This window comes from Entelurus aequoreus, linkage group LG27 (genome assembly GCF_033978785.1).
Source record: "Entelurus aequoreus isolate RoL-2023_Sb linkage group LG27, RoL_Eaeq_v1.1, whole genome shotgun sequence".
Classification (NCBI taxonomy): Eukaryota; Metazoa; Chordata; class Actinopteri; order Syngnathiformes; family Syngnathidae; genus Entelurus; species Entelurus aequoreus.
Window position 1 is genome coordinate 14,691,400 of NC_084757.1, and position 13,031 is coordinate 14,704,430.

General features: G+C 43.1%; 1 protein-coding gene across 7 annotated transcripts in view; it reads right to left on the reverse strand.

The window, feature by feature from the left end:
* cracd (capping protein inhibiting regulator of actin dynamics) overlaps window positions 1-13,031 on the reverse strand; it is a 55,955-nt gene that overhangs the window by 1,967 nt on the left and 40,957 nt on the right. For 4 of the 7 annotated variants that reach the window (XM_062038566.1, XM_062038560.1, XM_062038562.1 and 1 more), the window contains 8 exons: window positions 9,000-9,174; window positions 8,532-8,667; window positions 4,829-4,987; window positions 4,536-4,745; window positions 2,101-4,459; window positions 1,800-1,984; window positions 1,570-1,732; window positions 1-1,358 (listed from right to left, as the gene is read on the reverse strand). The exon at window positions 1-1,358 is cut by the window's left edge and continues 1,967 nt beyond it. In XM_062038566.1, coding sequence (XP_061894550.1) covers window positions 1,198-1,358; window positions 1,570-1,732; window positions 1,800-1,984; window positions 2,101-4,459; window positions 4,536-4,745; window positions 4,829-4,987; window positions 8,532-8,573 — 3,279 coding nt within the window. In that variant the 5' untranslated portion in view covers window positions 8,574-8,667; window positions 9,000-9,174 and the 3' untranslated portion in view covers window positions 1-1,197. The remainder of the gene's footprint in view (window positions 1,359-1,569; window positions 1,733-1,799; window positions 1,985-2,100; window positions 4,460-4,535; window positions 4,746-4,828; window positions 4,988-8,531; window positions 8,668-8,999; window positions 9,175-13,031) is intronic. The other 3 variants (XM_062038565.1, XM_062038561.1, XM_062038563.1) reach the window with 2 other exon arrangements.

The following is a 13,031-nucleotide window of genomic DNA, read 5'->3' on the forward strand; positions in this document are numbered from 1 at the left end:
GGGTCAGCGGATGCTGAAGCGCATAGTGCAAAGACTTTCTGCACAGTCAGTTGCTACAGAGCTCCAAACGTCATGTGACCTTCCAATTAGCCCACGTACGGTACGCAGAGAGCTCACATGGAATGGGTTTCCATGGCCGAGCAGCTGCATCTACGCCATAAATCACCAAGTCCAATTTAAAGCGTGGGATGCAGTGGTGTAAAGCACGTCGCGACTGGACTCTAGAGCAGTGGAGACGCCTTCTCTGGATGAATCACACTTTCCCATCTGGCAATCTGATGGATGAGTCTGGGTTTGGAGGTTGCCAGGAGAACGCTACAAATCGGACTGCATTGTGCCGAGTGCGAAATTTGGTGGAGGAATTATGGTGTGGGGTTGTTTTTCAGGAGTTGGGCTTGGCAATGTAGTGTATATCTGTGACTTATAGGTGCAGCTAATATATGAAAACCTCATTTTTTTCTTCTCAAATTCAGTGGCTGCAAAATTTAGTCCGCAAAAATGCAATAATAGTTATTTAACGTATTTGTATTTGTTAATCTGCCTCACCTGCCTAGCCTGACCACACGTCTCTGCAGGGAAGCGATGGCTGACAAAAGAGGACTATCCACATTCACAGCAAGCGGTAAGTGAGACCGGAAGCTTAGCGAGAACCCGCCCCCCCTCCCCCCCAAAAAAATCCCAAATCCAGTTCTTCCGTGTCATCATGTCAGCTGGCGTCGTCACAGTCGTCACGGATACAGTGAAACGTTTCAAACGGCTCCTTTATGGTAGAAACAACGTCGTAACAACGGCGCTTCCCTCCGGATTTGGACGAAGCGTACCGATGAAGATCCCGTTGTTTGCTGCTAGCCCTTATAAAGACAAGCTCGCCTTTTGGAACAAGCCTCACCTTTCTCGCATTGTAGTTGGTGAAGTATTTACAATCCCGGTGATGCGGTTGGCTACAAAGTAACTGGAAAAAAAAATTGGCTCTTGCAGGCGTCTTTCATGGTTTTTTGATTCTGGGTTAGGATGTCCGTCGCATGCTCGCAACTTTTCTTCTTATTTATAGTGGCTTTGAATACTTGAACGTGGCCAGTGCAGCTTCACAAAAGTAGGGAATGGATTGTTCCATGTTGTTGTTGTGCAGTTAGTGTCGTCTCCATGCAGAGCCCGGTCGGTGCCAGGCTGGTGCGTGCGTGCGTGGGAGCGTGTGTTTTACTTGATGATCTGAGGACAGTCGCTCCAGGCTTTGGCCTTTCGCTTGGCCAAGGCCAGCCAGGCTGGCTCCGTGGACACCTGTGGCGAGTCGATGGAGGGGAAGCGCTTGGACACGTCTTTGACAGCGGGTGGCGATGGCGTGGAGTCTGCGATTTCAACTAATCGGGGGGAAAAAAGAAAAACTTAGTCACTAGTTAGTCAATAGTGTCCGTCAAAAATGCTAGCGCGTACGAAAACCGAGATATTACTGTACTTTCCTAGGTTTACTCAGTACACAAACTGCATAATCAACTTTTGACACTGTAATGTCGTCCTAAATCGATTGATGTCACACACCGAAAATTAAGACACAGCTGATATTTAGCCTACCAGTGACCGAGCTGGGCAGAGTGTTGGCTTTTTTCAGCTGTTCTCGGCGCTCAAATCGTCCCAGGAGGCTGTCGGGTCTCTTGGACTCCTCCGGCGTCTGTGCTTTAGAACCTGGACTGCCGCTACCGCTTCCTTTGCTGTCCGTGGGGCTCGACAAGACCACCTGCCCACAATGTAAGAAGAATGACGACTGGTGGAGGACAACGGGATTCTTTCGGAGACCGACTCACGCTCTCTCTGGATTGTTTTTCAGCCAACTTGGCTTCCCGGTGGCTGCGGCGCTCGTCACGGTTCTGCTGCTGCTCCCTGAATCCCTTCTGCTTCTGCAGCGCCAGAGTGATCCACAAGGGACCCGCCTCCTTCTCCTGCAGTTTGGCGCTATCAAGCGAATGCCTGCTCTGTAGTGATGGCTTGTCTGCAGGACCACAAAGACACTGACAGCTAAGACTTTGTGATTGGAGACAATGCACTTTTAGGATGGACCCTACTGTAAAATGTTTGGTCCCTACATTTTGACAAAGTGATTCTGACCTCTCTTGATGAGTTCTGTTTTCCTGTCCGTCTTTTCCCTCCAAGGAATGTTGATGGAAGGAAAGAAGGATCTCTTCTCCTTTGGCTCCTCCTCTCCTTGCATCTGGCTTTGGCCACTCCGCTGCAACTGGGCCACCGCTGACATCTGATTGTGGTTGGCCGATTGCACCACAGCGGCGCTGAGAGCCACTTTGGGTAACGGCGACGGAGGAGGCGTCGGAACTCCGTCTGTAGGTTTTGGCGACGTAGGGAGTCTCCGGTAGAGCGACTGCTTGGAGGGCACACCGTCGTCTTCACAGTGTGGCATCGGGCAGGGGGACTTTCCCGACCCGGCCCGAGGCATGACAGGGGAGGCTGATGCAAGCGAGTATTTCCCCGAACCGCCTTCTGTCTGAGGCGAGGCTGGACTAGCCTTGTCAGAGAAGACAGGGGAGACGTCAGAGTCCGGCTCCATGGGGGTCAGAGGTGAAGGGACGCCATCAAAACTGTCTCCTGCACTGTAGCGCTTCTTCCTTTTCTCCATGGACTGTTCGCTGTGGAATCGAAGCGAGTAGTTAGTCCTCCTTAGCTTTATGCCAAACGGTGAGGGCTTGTCCTCGCTGTCCAGACTCTGCCCATCGTCCTCCAGTCTGCTTTCCGACTCTGCAGACACACTACTATCCCTACTCCTAGATTCCAGACCCTCAGGTTTTGCGCCTGGACTGGGAACAAGGAAGGAGGGGAGGTCTTTGGCAAACACACATTCCTCAGACCCTCTTTCTGAGATGCGTACAGTCTTACTCATCCTGTTCTGAGGTTTACGGCTTGTGGCCGGAGAGGCTGAAGCAGACACGTCAGACGACATCGGCTCTTCTCCTGTGACTTTATCATCTACACTGAAACACTCAGAGCTCCTGTTGGAATCTCCAAACTTCTTCTTTGCTGGGGTAATGGAGAACTTGGCGCTGGCAGACATGGTCTTTCTCAGGTGTGTGTGGGCGAACTCATGCTCATCCTCGTGGCTGACTTCATGTTGGTTCCTGCTGGGTTCTGGGTACTCGTCGCACTTGCCCTCCTCCACTCCCTTGAATATTTTGGATCTGATGGTTGCCCACTCCGCCAGGACGCCAGCCCCTGACAGGTCTGTAAACAATGTGGACTCGGTGAGGGATTTCGTCTTGCCTGACTTGCGTTCCGGTGACATCTTGCTTTTGGTGGGTGGCGGTGTTCCTTGGGCCTTTCTGTCCTCGCCGAGACCAAGTAGGGATTTGCAGGCGGTGTCCTTGATCTGGTCCAGATTGACAGCCGTCCCGCATAGCTGCGCCCCCGTCACCAGAATGGCGGTGTGGGGGACATATGGAGAGCTTTGCCGGATGGGCGAGTCTAGTGCAATAGAGGGCTTAGTGCCTTCGTTTTGATCACCTCCAGTGCCAACATGGGCGCTGGCGGCTGAAGTGACAGGCATTAAGTTGACCTTTTGGAAGAGGATTTCTTTTTCTCCAGAGGAAACCTGGAAAGAGAAAGGCCTCTGTCGCTCCTCCATCTCTCTCCATCGAAGCTCCTCGGCTCTCCTCTTCTTCTCCTGAGGATCGGAGAACCCATCAAAGTCTCCCTCTGCCATCCTCTTCTGCTCCTCTTTTTGTTTTTCTTCAATCTCCCGTAACCGTTTCTTCTCAGCCTCTTTCTTTTTCTTCATCTTTTCTTTTTCCTCCCTCAGCTTCTCCAAACGAACCCGCTCAGCCTCCATCTCTTTCTGCCTTCTCACCTCCTCCTCTTCCTGCCGCCTCTTCCTCTCCTCTTCCTCCTTCGATCTTTTCTCCTCCTGCAGTCTCCTCACCTCCTCCTCCTCTCGCTGCCTGCGCTCTTCTTCCTTTCTCATCCTTTTCTCCTCTTCCTCTCTCCTCCTCTGAGACTCCTCCTGAAGCCTCCTCAGCTCTTCCTCCTCTCGCTGCCTGCGCTCTTCTTCCTTTCTCTTCCTGATCTCCTCTTCCTCTCTCCTCCTCTGAGACTCCTCCTGAAGCCTCCTCAGTTCTTCCTCCTCTTGCTGCCTGCGCTCTTCTTCCTTTCTCATCCTTCTCTCCTCTTCCTCTCTCCTCCTCTGAGACTCCTCCTGAAGCCTCCTCAGTTCTTCCTCCTCCTGCTGCTGTTGTTTTCGACGCCTTTCCTCCTCGAGCCTCAGCTGCTCTGCTCTCTTCCTCCTCTCTTCGTCCTCCAGCTCTCTCCTCCTCTTCGATTGCAGTCTTTCTTCATCCATCACTTTGTGTTTCTTCAGGGTTTCGATGGATTCTTCCACAGAAGATCTGCGTTGATGATCTGCGGAGGCACCTGCTGCTTCCAGTTTCTCCTCTACCAAGCCAGGAACAGACACTTCTTGGAGATCCTGTAGATGTGGAGGTGTCATTAGAAAGGTTTACCACTACGAGTAAATACACGGCATAAAAAAATATCCTTCTTACTTGTGTAAAGCGTCTGTGCTTGCGTGAAACCCTCTGATTCTTGGGTTTGACAGACAGCCTATGCTTGGCCGCAGTGTTGTCCAGGAGAGGAACTGAATGTGGAACAGCGTCAAGGTTGACGGACTCTATGGTGCCACTGGGCGGGAGAACTCTTTTGGACCTGGGGGACTTGACTGGGGTACCGTGTTGTCTTGCTTGAGGAGTCACCTGCTTTTTGAAGCCAGAGAAAATAACTACATTCACCTCAAAATTCACTCAAATGAAGTGTGATCAGTAAAATGAAAATTACCTACCATTGGCTCTGCTTTGGCCGGTTCAGTCTCTACTTGCGCCATCACCCTCAGAGGGCTGCGAGGTACCTCCTCCTCCTCATCTGAACTTCCTTCATCCCCCTCACTTCTTCTCTGAGAGGGGGGCTTCTGGCCAAATTTTATAGTCTGCGCAATCTGCTTCTAAGCGATGACAACAAGGTAAAATGTTGAGTATGGACTAAAGATGAACGAAGCGTTGCATTATTTCAGGCGGGACTACAATTCTGCCACATAATGCTGCTTTTTCACTGCATACTACTAGCTCAGCTCAGCCTTACATTTGAGCTCCGCCTATTTGGGGTTCAAATTTGCATTTTCACGTATTTATTTTCTCTGCTTTAGACTATTTGTAATATTTAGTCTGTATTAACCTGCTCAGTGGCCTTGTGGTTAGACTGTCCGCCCTGAAACTGGAAGGCTGTGAGTTCAAACCCTGGCCGAGTCATACCAAAGACTATAAAAATGGGACCCATTTCCTCTCTGCTTGGCATCAAGGGTTGGAAGTGGGGGCTAAATCACCAAATTATTCCCGAGCGCAGCCACCACTGCTGCTCACTGCTCCCCTCACCTCCCAGGGGGTGAACATGGGGATGGGTCGACTGCAGAGGATCATTTCACCACACCTAGAGTGTGTGTGACTATCGTTGGGACTTTAACTTTAACTTTAAAGGTATGTGATTGGATGTCGCAAGGGGCACAGAGGCTAGCTGTGTTTGCTAGCTGTGTTTCCTAGCTCTCGGTAGCTCTTCTAGTGGGTGCAAAGCACTTTTAACGTGCATTTGCACATCCTTGCTCATGAACAGACAAATATGATATATGTTGCCCCCTTTTAATCTCGCTAAGGATTCTTTCGCAGGTTCAGCTGGAGATCCTTATTACGACATGTACTTCCGAAAGATCAGTCAAGTTTTATCGTCTTCCCTGGGGGCCAATCTGAGGACCTCACTGAACTCTCCAATGTCTGTTTATCTGTGAATCCCAGTGTTTTAGCCTTTTTGGCCTGGTTCATACTGCAGATCAATTCCGATATTTTTGCCCATATGTGACCCGTATAAAAAAAATTTCATGTCAATGTGAACAGTACAATTCCAAAGTTTTCAAATCCCACCCAGACCTATTGTTTGTGGATATAAATCAGATATGTATTCGATGGGACTACACGGTTAACGATGGAGTCACGTTCATCCGACCAATACGTCATCAAAACGCGATAAGCGTCATAATTATTTGCTAAAAAAGACAACTGCAGAAAACAGGCCAAACAAACTGCGGGAGTCAAAATGCTTGCCCTCTTCCTTCCTAATCATCTACACACAACAATTCGGTTTAGAAAATGTTTACTTTGATTGCACAAAATCCTTGAAATTGCCACAAATGCGCCAGGACTAAGAGCTACTAGCATTGGACCCATATTTACTTCCGTAAACACTGCAGCATGTGTGACGTTATGACGTCATGTCTGCATGCGGGTCAGTTTGCGTTGACATTAGACGTCGCATTTCTTTTGTAATCTGTACGACTACGTGAAATATCGGATTTGACAAAAAAATGCGAATTAGACATCCTACCCTGCAGTGTGAACGTAGCCTGTGAGTTGCAAATGAGATCTTTTATTTGTAGGGATGCCCATTGTACTCTTGCTAGCATATATGTAGCTTCATGCTAACATACAAAAAATATGTTTTGCACATAGTTGACTCATCAACTATGTGCAAATTATAACAAATCGGGTTAGACAATGAAAACCCGAATACAGCCCTAATCTGAATTTAACAGTTACAGAAAATACTAAGAATTGAAGCAAATATTATTGACCCGTTGGTGAGCTACTTTAAAATCAGCTTGTCAAGTAACTCGTATAGTAGCTCACAAGTTCCAACCTGTTGGAGACCTCGCTTTAGAGCAGGGGTTTCAAACGTACGGCCCGCAAACAGGTTTAATCCGGCCCGCGGCCCGCGTATATAAAGGAGCTGCAATTTTTTGATGAAAGAAACTGCTGTTCTAAATGAGTCCACTGGATGTCACAATAGCAATTCAAGTCTAACCCATGTCACACATGACACTTTTTAAAGATGACGTGTCAGCAGTTTTCAGTACCACACAAAACGGACAAAACCATGCCACGTCTCTGGGGACGCTAACAAACATTTGTTTCTCTGAAATGTATCCAGTAGGAGGAAAACAGAGCTCTGCAGCAAATTTGACACAGTGCAGTGGAATACTGCAGCAAAAGGGTAAGTGTTTATTTTTGTCCTTTCTGTGTATGTTATAATGTTGCAATGATGTCGAATCTGTTCCATCAAGGAATCAATTATTGGCAAGCCGAGTAGCTACTATGCTTTCCCAGCAGGAACAAGACATTGCTACAACGTTGATTTCATGTCTTTTAAAACTGACTTTGAAACAACATTGCAAAATAGTTGTATTTGTAAATTGGTTGGTGTCTAACGTTGGACCCACGTTGTTAGTTGAGAAATTACTAAATTTCAATGGTCAAATCTACGTCACAACCTGACATTGAATAAACATCGTCAAAAAGCATGTTGTTTCAATGTTGTATTTGTGTTGTAAAATATTGGTTGGAAAATGACCATAATTCAATGGTCAAATCAACGTCAGAACCCGACATTGATTAAACGTTCTCAAAAAGTATGTTGTTTCAACGTTGTATTTGTGTTGTAGAATATTGGTTGGGAAATTACCAAAATTCCAAGGTCAAATCAACCTCAGAACCCAACATTGATTAAACGTTCTCAAAAAGTTTGTTGTTCCTACGTTATAATTGAGTTGTAGAATATTGGTTGGGAAATGACCAACATTCAATGGTCAAATCAACATCAGAACCCAACATTGATTAAACGTTGTCCAAAAGTATGATGTTTCAACATTGTATTTGTGTTGTAGAATATTGGTTGGGAAATGACCAAAATTCAAAGGTCAAATCAACGTCAGAACCCAACATTGATTAAACGTTGTCCAAAAGTATGATGTTTCAACGTTGTTTTTGTGTTGTAGAATATTGGTTGGGAAATGACCAACATTCAATGGTCAAATTAACGTCAGAACCCAACATTGATTAAACGTTGTCCAAAAGTATGATGTTTCAACGTTGTTTTTGTGTTGTAGAATATTGGTTGGGAAATGACCAACATTCAATGGTCAAATTAACGTCAGAACTCGACATTGATTAAACATTGTCAAAAAGTATGTTGTTCCAATGTTATATTTGAGTTGAAGAATATTGGTTGGGAAATGACCAACATTCAATGGTCAAATCAACGTCAGAACCCAACATTGAATAGACGTTCTCAAAAAGAATGTTGTTTCAACGTTGTATTTGTGTTGTAGAATATTGGTTGGGAAATGACCAACATTCAATGGTCAAAACAACGTCAGAACCCAACATTGATTAAACGTTGTCCAAAAGCACGTTGTTTCAACGTTATGTTTGAGTTGCTCAATGTCAGGACCTAATTCAACAAGTTCTCAACCTTGTTTTAATGTCTTGTGCCTTCTCTCCTTCTATTGGTTCCAAGAATGGAAACAGGAAGAAGCCAATACAGAGCCCTGTTGACAAACCTAATATTTCTATGGACGACCTTCAGTACACCAGTGAGTAAATAATGTCAATGCTTGAGGACAACCGAGGAAAGCAATGGAGCTCAGGGGTGCGTTGATGCCTGACCTGCAGATTTTTTACTTTATCCGAGACGTTCTCCTGGGACATGGTGACGTGATCCGGGCCGTCCTCCTGCACGGACTCCTCCGGGATGAAGATGCTGTCGTGCGAGAGGGCTCGCGATCCAATGGGATTCGGTTCCCTGCGGAGGAATGGCAGCCTGTTCAGTTGTGCCGCATAACCTTTCATTGTTCATGGAGTGTCGCCCCGGACTCATTTGTTTCAAGACGTCAAACATCTCCCGTCTTTTATTAGCTGTCAGCGGAAGGCCTCAGATCTCTGCGAGTATATTGCACAACTGCAGTTTGTTTATGAGGCGTACTGTGTTCACACTTTCGTTTTTCAGGAAAGTTCGATGCCGAGCCAAAGAGGACTATCAAGCATTCTGTCATTCTGTAAAGTGAGATTCAAATTGAAATGTGCAAACACAGTGTGCTGCTATCAAATGTGTGGTAAGAGGTGGAAGTAACGCACCTTAGACTTTGATTGAGCTCCTCCTCATCAGATACGACTCCATTGCACACTTCCCCCGTGGAAAAACTGGCCTTTAGCTGCGCTCCATCGAAGCCCCCCTTGGCCTCGCGCTTCTTCTTCTTCCCAAATAGACGTCGGAAGGGCTGGAATTTTCCCTGCCGCCTCCTCTTCTCTGCTGGCAAAGAGAGACGCGTGATAGCCGCCGCTCGGCAGCAATTGTTTAACCAGTCTTTATATCACCGGCTGAGTAATGAGCAGGGCGGTGGCCTTTGGAGCCGCGTTGGCTGCCGTGGATGGGATGAAATGCAAAGAAAGCAGATAGAGTGAGAGGATGCACAGGAAGTAGGGAGGGAAAAGACAAACCTCATGCATTGAAACATAGAAACGGCGCCTTCGGCCACAGCAGGTTAGGAAACAAAGCGGGGAAAAGAGGCCGTCGTGATCAGCTAGATTCCATTCTGATCTGACTCTTCAAAAACTGTGGCCTTACTGTAACACATCATGATGTCAATGTTAATGATCTTTTCTCAAGCTATAAAACACTTAACAAGTAAAAAAGTCATATCTTTATGGCCGCTTTTGATTGTGTTCCTGCCATAAGGAAGTGATTGCCATTTTTGTCTGCCTTTGGGTGAAGTCAATACAAACTTTTTGACCGGCTTCCGCTGTATAGTGAAATTGCGCAGTATGTTTTTTCGGAAGGGGTCGAGGCTCTACGACGGCACTCTACGATCTACACCAGGGGTGTCCAAAGTGCGGCACCGTGGCCATTTGCGGCCTGTAGCTAATTTTGTAACGGCCCACGGCACACTCTGAAATCACTAATAAAAATAAAACTAATAAAAACTGTACACCATTGATTGGACCATTTGGATTTTTTTTTATAGTGCCGTTGTGTCTATATTAGTCGTGGACTTCTTTGATCTGTCCTCAGAGGCTACTGTTCACTTCAGCGTAGTTATAAAAAACAAACAAAAAAAAGGATAAAAAAGTAGAATAAAACAGCAAACAGGTGAAATGTAACAAGAAAAGGTTGCTATGTTAACTGTAACAACACAAAAATGCCATGCAGGCTGTCTTTTGTCTTTAAGGCTTTCATTGCTCAAAAAATATTAATGAATTATGTTGTTATGAATCATTGACCCTTTTAAGGCTCAAATTACTTCACATCAAATATCATGAAATATTCCCAAATTTGGTGGAAAATAGTGCATATTTTGTGTGTTTGCCAAATTTAAAAAAAAAACGTTTTATTTGACAAAAAGGGAATAAAACAAAACATAAAAAACTCATGATCGACGGAAAGACTTGAAGTTGATCTAGAGCAGGGGTCCCCAAACTACAGCCCGCGGGCCGGATCCGGCCCCCCAGCATCCAAAATCCGGCCCACACGAAGTCCCAAGTTAAAATTTTAAATGTTTTAAATTTTTAAATTTAAATGTTTATTTTTATTATTATTTTTGTAATCTTTCCTTTCTAATCCATTTCCTACCGCTTGTTACTCTTGGTGTCTCCTAGCCGCTCAGGCAAATCATATTGTCTAAAAATTAATTTTTTGATGAACATCAATGTTAATTGATGTTAAATGACAAAACGGATTATAAAGACAATGTATATATACACACACATATACATATATATATATACAGCCTGGCCCCCAGCCAAATTTTTCTAACCCAATGCGGCCCCCGAGTCAAAAAGTTTGGGGACCCCTGATCTAGAGCCTTAAGTGAGACTTAAAAAAAATATGACATATTTTTAACACTTTTTTGGATCCCTGGGAATTTTTGTGGGATTTTTTTTAAACTATCATTGGTCAAAAAATAACAATGAATAAAAGTGTTGTGAATTATTGACCTATTCAAGGCTCAAATTACTTCACATCAAATATGAATAAATATTCTACATTTTTGGGGGAAAAACTTGCATTGAGACTTCAGAAAATTATGACATATTTTTAACACTTTTATGAGGCCCTTTTGGATCCCTAGGAATTGTAGTGGAATTAAAAAAACAACAACCTATCATTGGTCAAAAAATAACAATGAATAAAAGTGTTGTGAATTACTGACCTATTCAATGCTCCAATTATTTCACATCAAATATGTTAAAATAATCTACATTTTTGGGGGAAAATATTGCATATTTTATGTGTTTTCCAGATAAAGAACCAACATTTTATTCGCCGAAAAGGATATAAAACAAACAAATAATAAAAATAAAAATCATCAAAAAATGATAAAAACCTATAATCGACAGACATATCTGAAGCTGATCTAGAGACTTAAGTGGGACTTAAAAATGTACGACATATTTTTAACACTTTTTTGGATCCCTAGGAGTTTTAGTGTTGTTTTTTTTTTTTTTAACTATCATTGGTAAAAAAATAACAATGAATACAAGTGTTGTAAATTATTGACCTAATCAAGGCTCCAATTACTTCACATCAAATATGATCAAATATTCTAAATTGTTTGGGGAAAATATTGCATATTTTGTGTGTTTTCCATATAAAGAACCAACATTTTCTTCGCCGAAAAGGACATAAAACAAACAAATAAAAACAAAACATAAAAAAATAATAAAAACCTATAATCAACAGACATATCTGAAGCAGATCTAGATACTTAAGTGATACTGAAAAAATGACATATTTTTAACACTTTTATAAGTAGGGCCCTTTTGGATCCTCAGAAATTTTAGTGGGATTTTTTTTTAAACTATCATTGGTCAAAAAATAACAATGAATAAAAGTGTTATTGACCTATTCTAGGCTCCAATTACTTCAAATCAAACATGATCAAATATTGTAAAATTTTTGGGGTAAATATTGCATATTTTGTGTGTTTTCCATATAAAGAACTTTCTTCGCCGAAAAGGACATAAAACAAAGAAATAACAAATTAAAAAAACATTAAAAAAAAGAATATAAACCTATAATCGACAGACAGATCTGAAGCGGATCTAGAGACTTAAGTAAGACTGAAAAAATTACATATTTTTAAAAATGTTATAAGGAATTTTAGCGGATCTTTTTTTTTTTTAACTATCATTGCTCCAAAAAATAACATTGAATTAAAATGTATGGTGCTATGAAAAACTGACCTGTTTAAGGAACCAATTACTTCACGTTCAATATTCCACAATTAGAATTTTTTTTGGGGCGGGGGGGACTATTGCATGTTTTTTGTTTTTTCCATAAAAAACAGGGGTTTCTTTAAAAATTAAAGCAACATTAAAAATGTATATTTTTCAACTTCATATTGACGGAAAGAACTGGAGTTGCTCTGGAGATTTAAGTATTGAATAATAAAAAACAGATTAAAATAATATATGACTTAATTTTTGACTTTTTTATGACTGGGTCTCCAGGACCTCACTTAAAAGGATTAAATTAAAAAAAAGTCTGTATATTGTATTGGTTTTGAAAATGAAAAATATCAAAATGGCCCACGCGTGGTTTAATTTCTCAGGGTGTGTCCTTCAGTGGAAAAAGTTTGGACACCCCTGCTCTACACCGCTGTGCCGCCGGGCATTGATCTGACAAGGAGGGCCCGGGAACCGTATCGCTTTCAGAGCTATTTGTAGCAACGGGTGTGGAGTTTCACTTGAAACGATGTGGCGGACCTCCTCGCATTTTGGTGCATTGCTGGGAACCGCAAAGTTTTTTTTCCAAGAGCATAGAGTCACGGCGGGAGCATCAAATTCTTCGTAACAGAAAATAGTTGAGAAGCACTACTTTAAAGCAACAACGTGCCGTACTTTTAACGTGGAACAACTTCTCTGATGTAGTGTTAGCATTAGCATCGGTGCTAAATCTACATACATATATACATACAGTATATATATATATATATATATATATATATATATATATATATATATATATATATATATATATATATATATATATATATATATATGTATGTGTGGGAAAAAATCACAAGACTATTTCATCTCTACAGGCCTGTTTCATGAGGGATTTCCTCAATCCTCAGGAGATTTTTTTAATCTCCTGAGGATTGAGGAAAT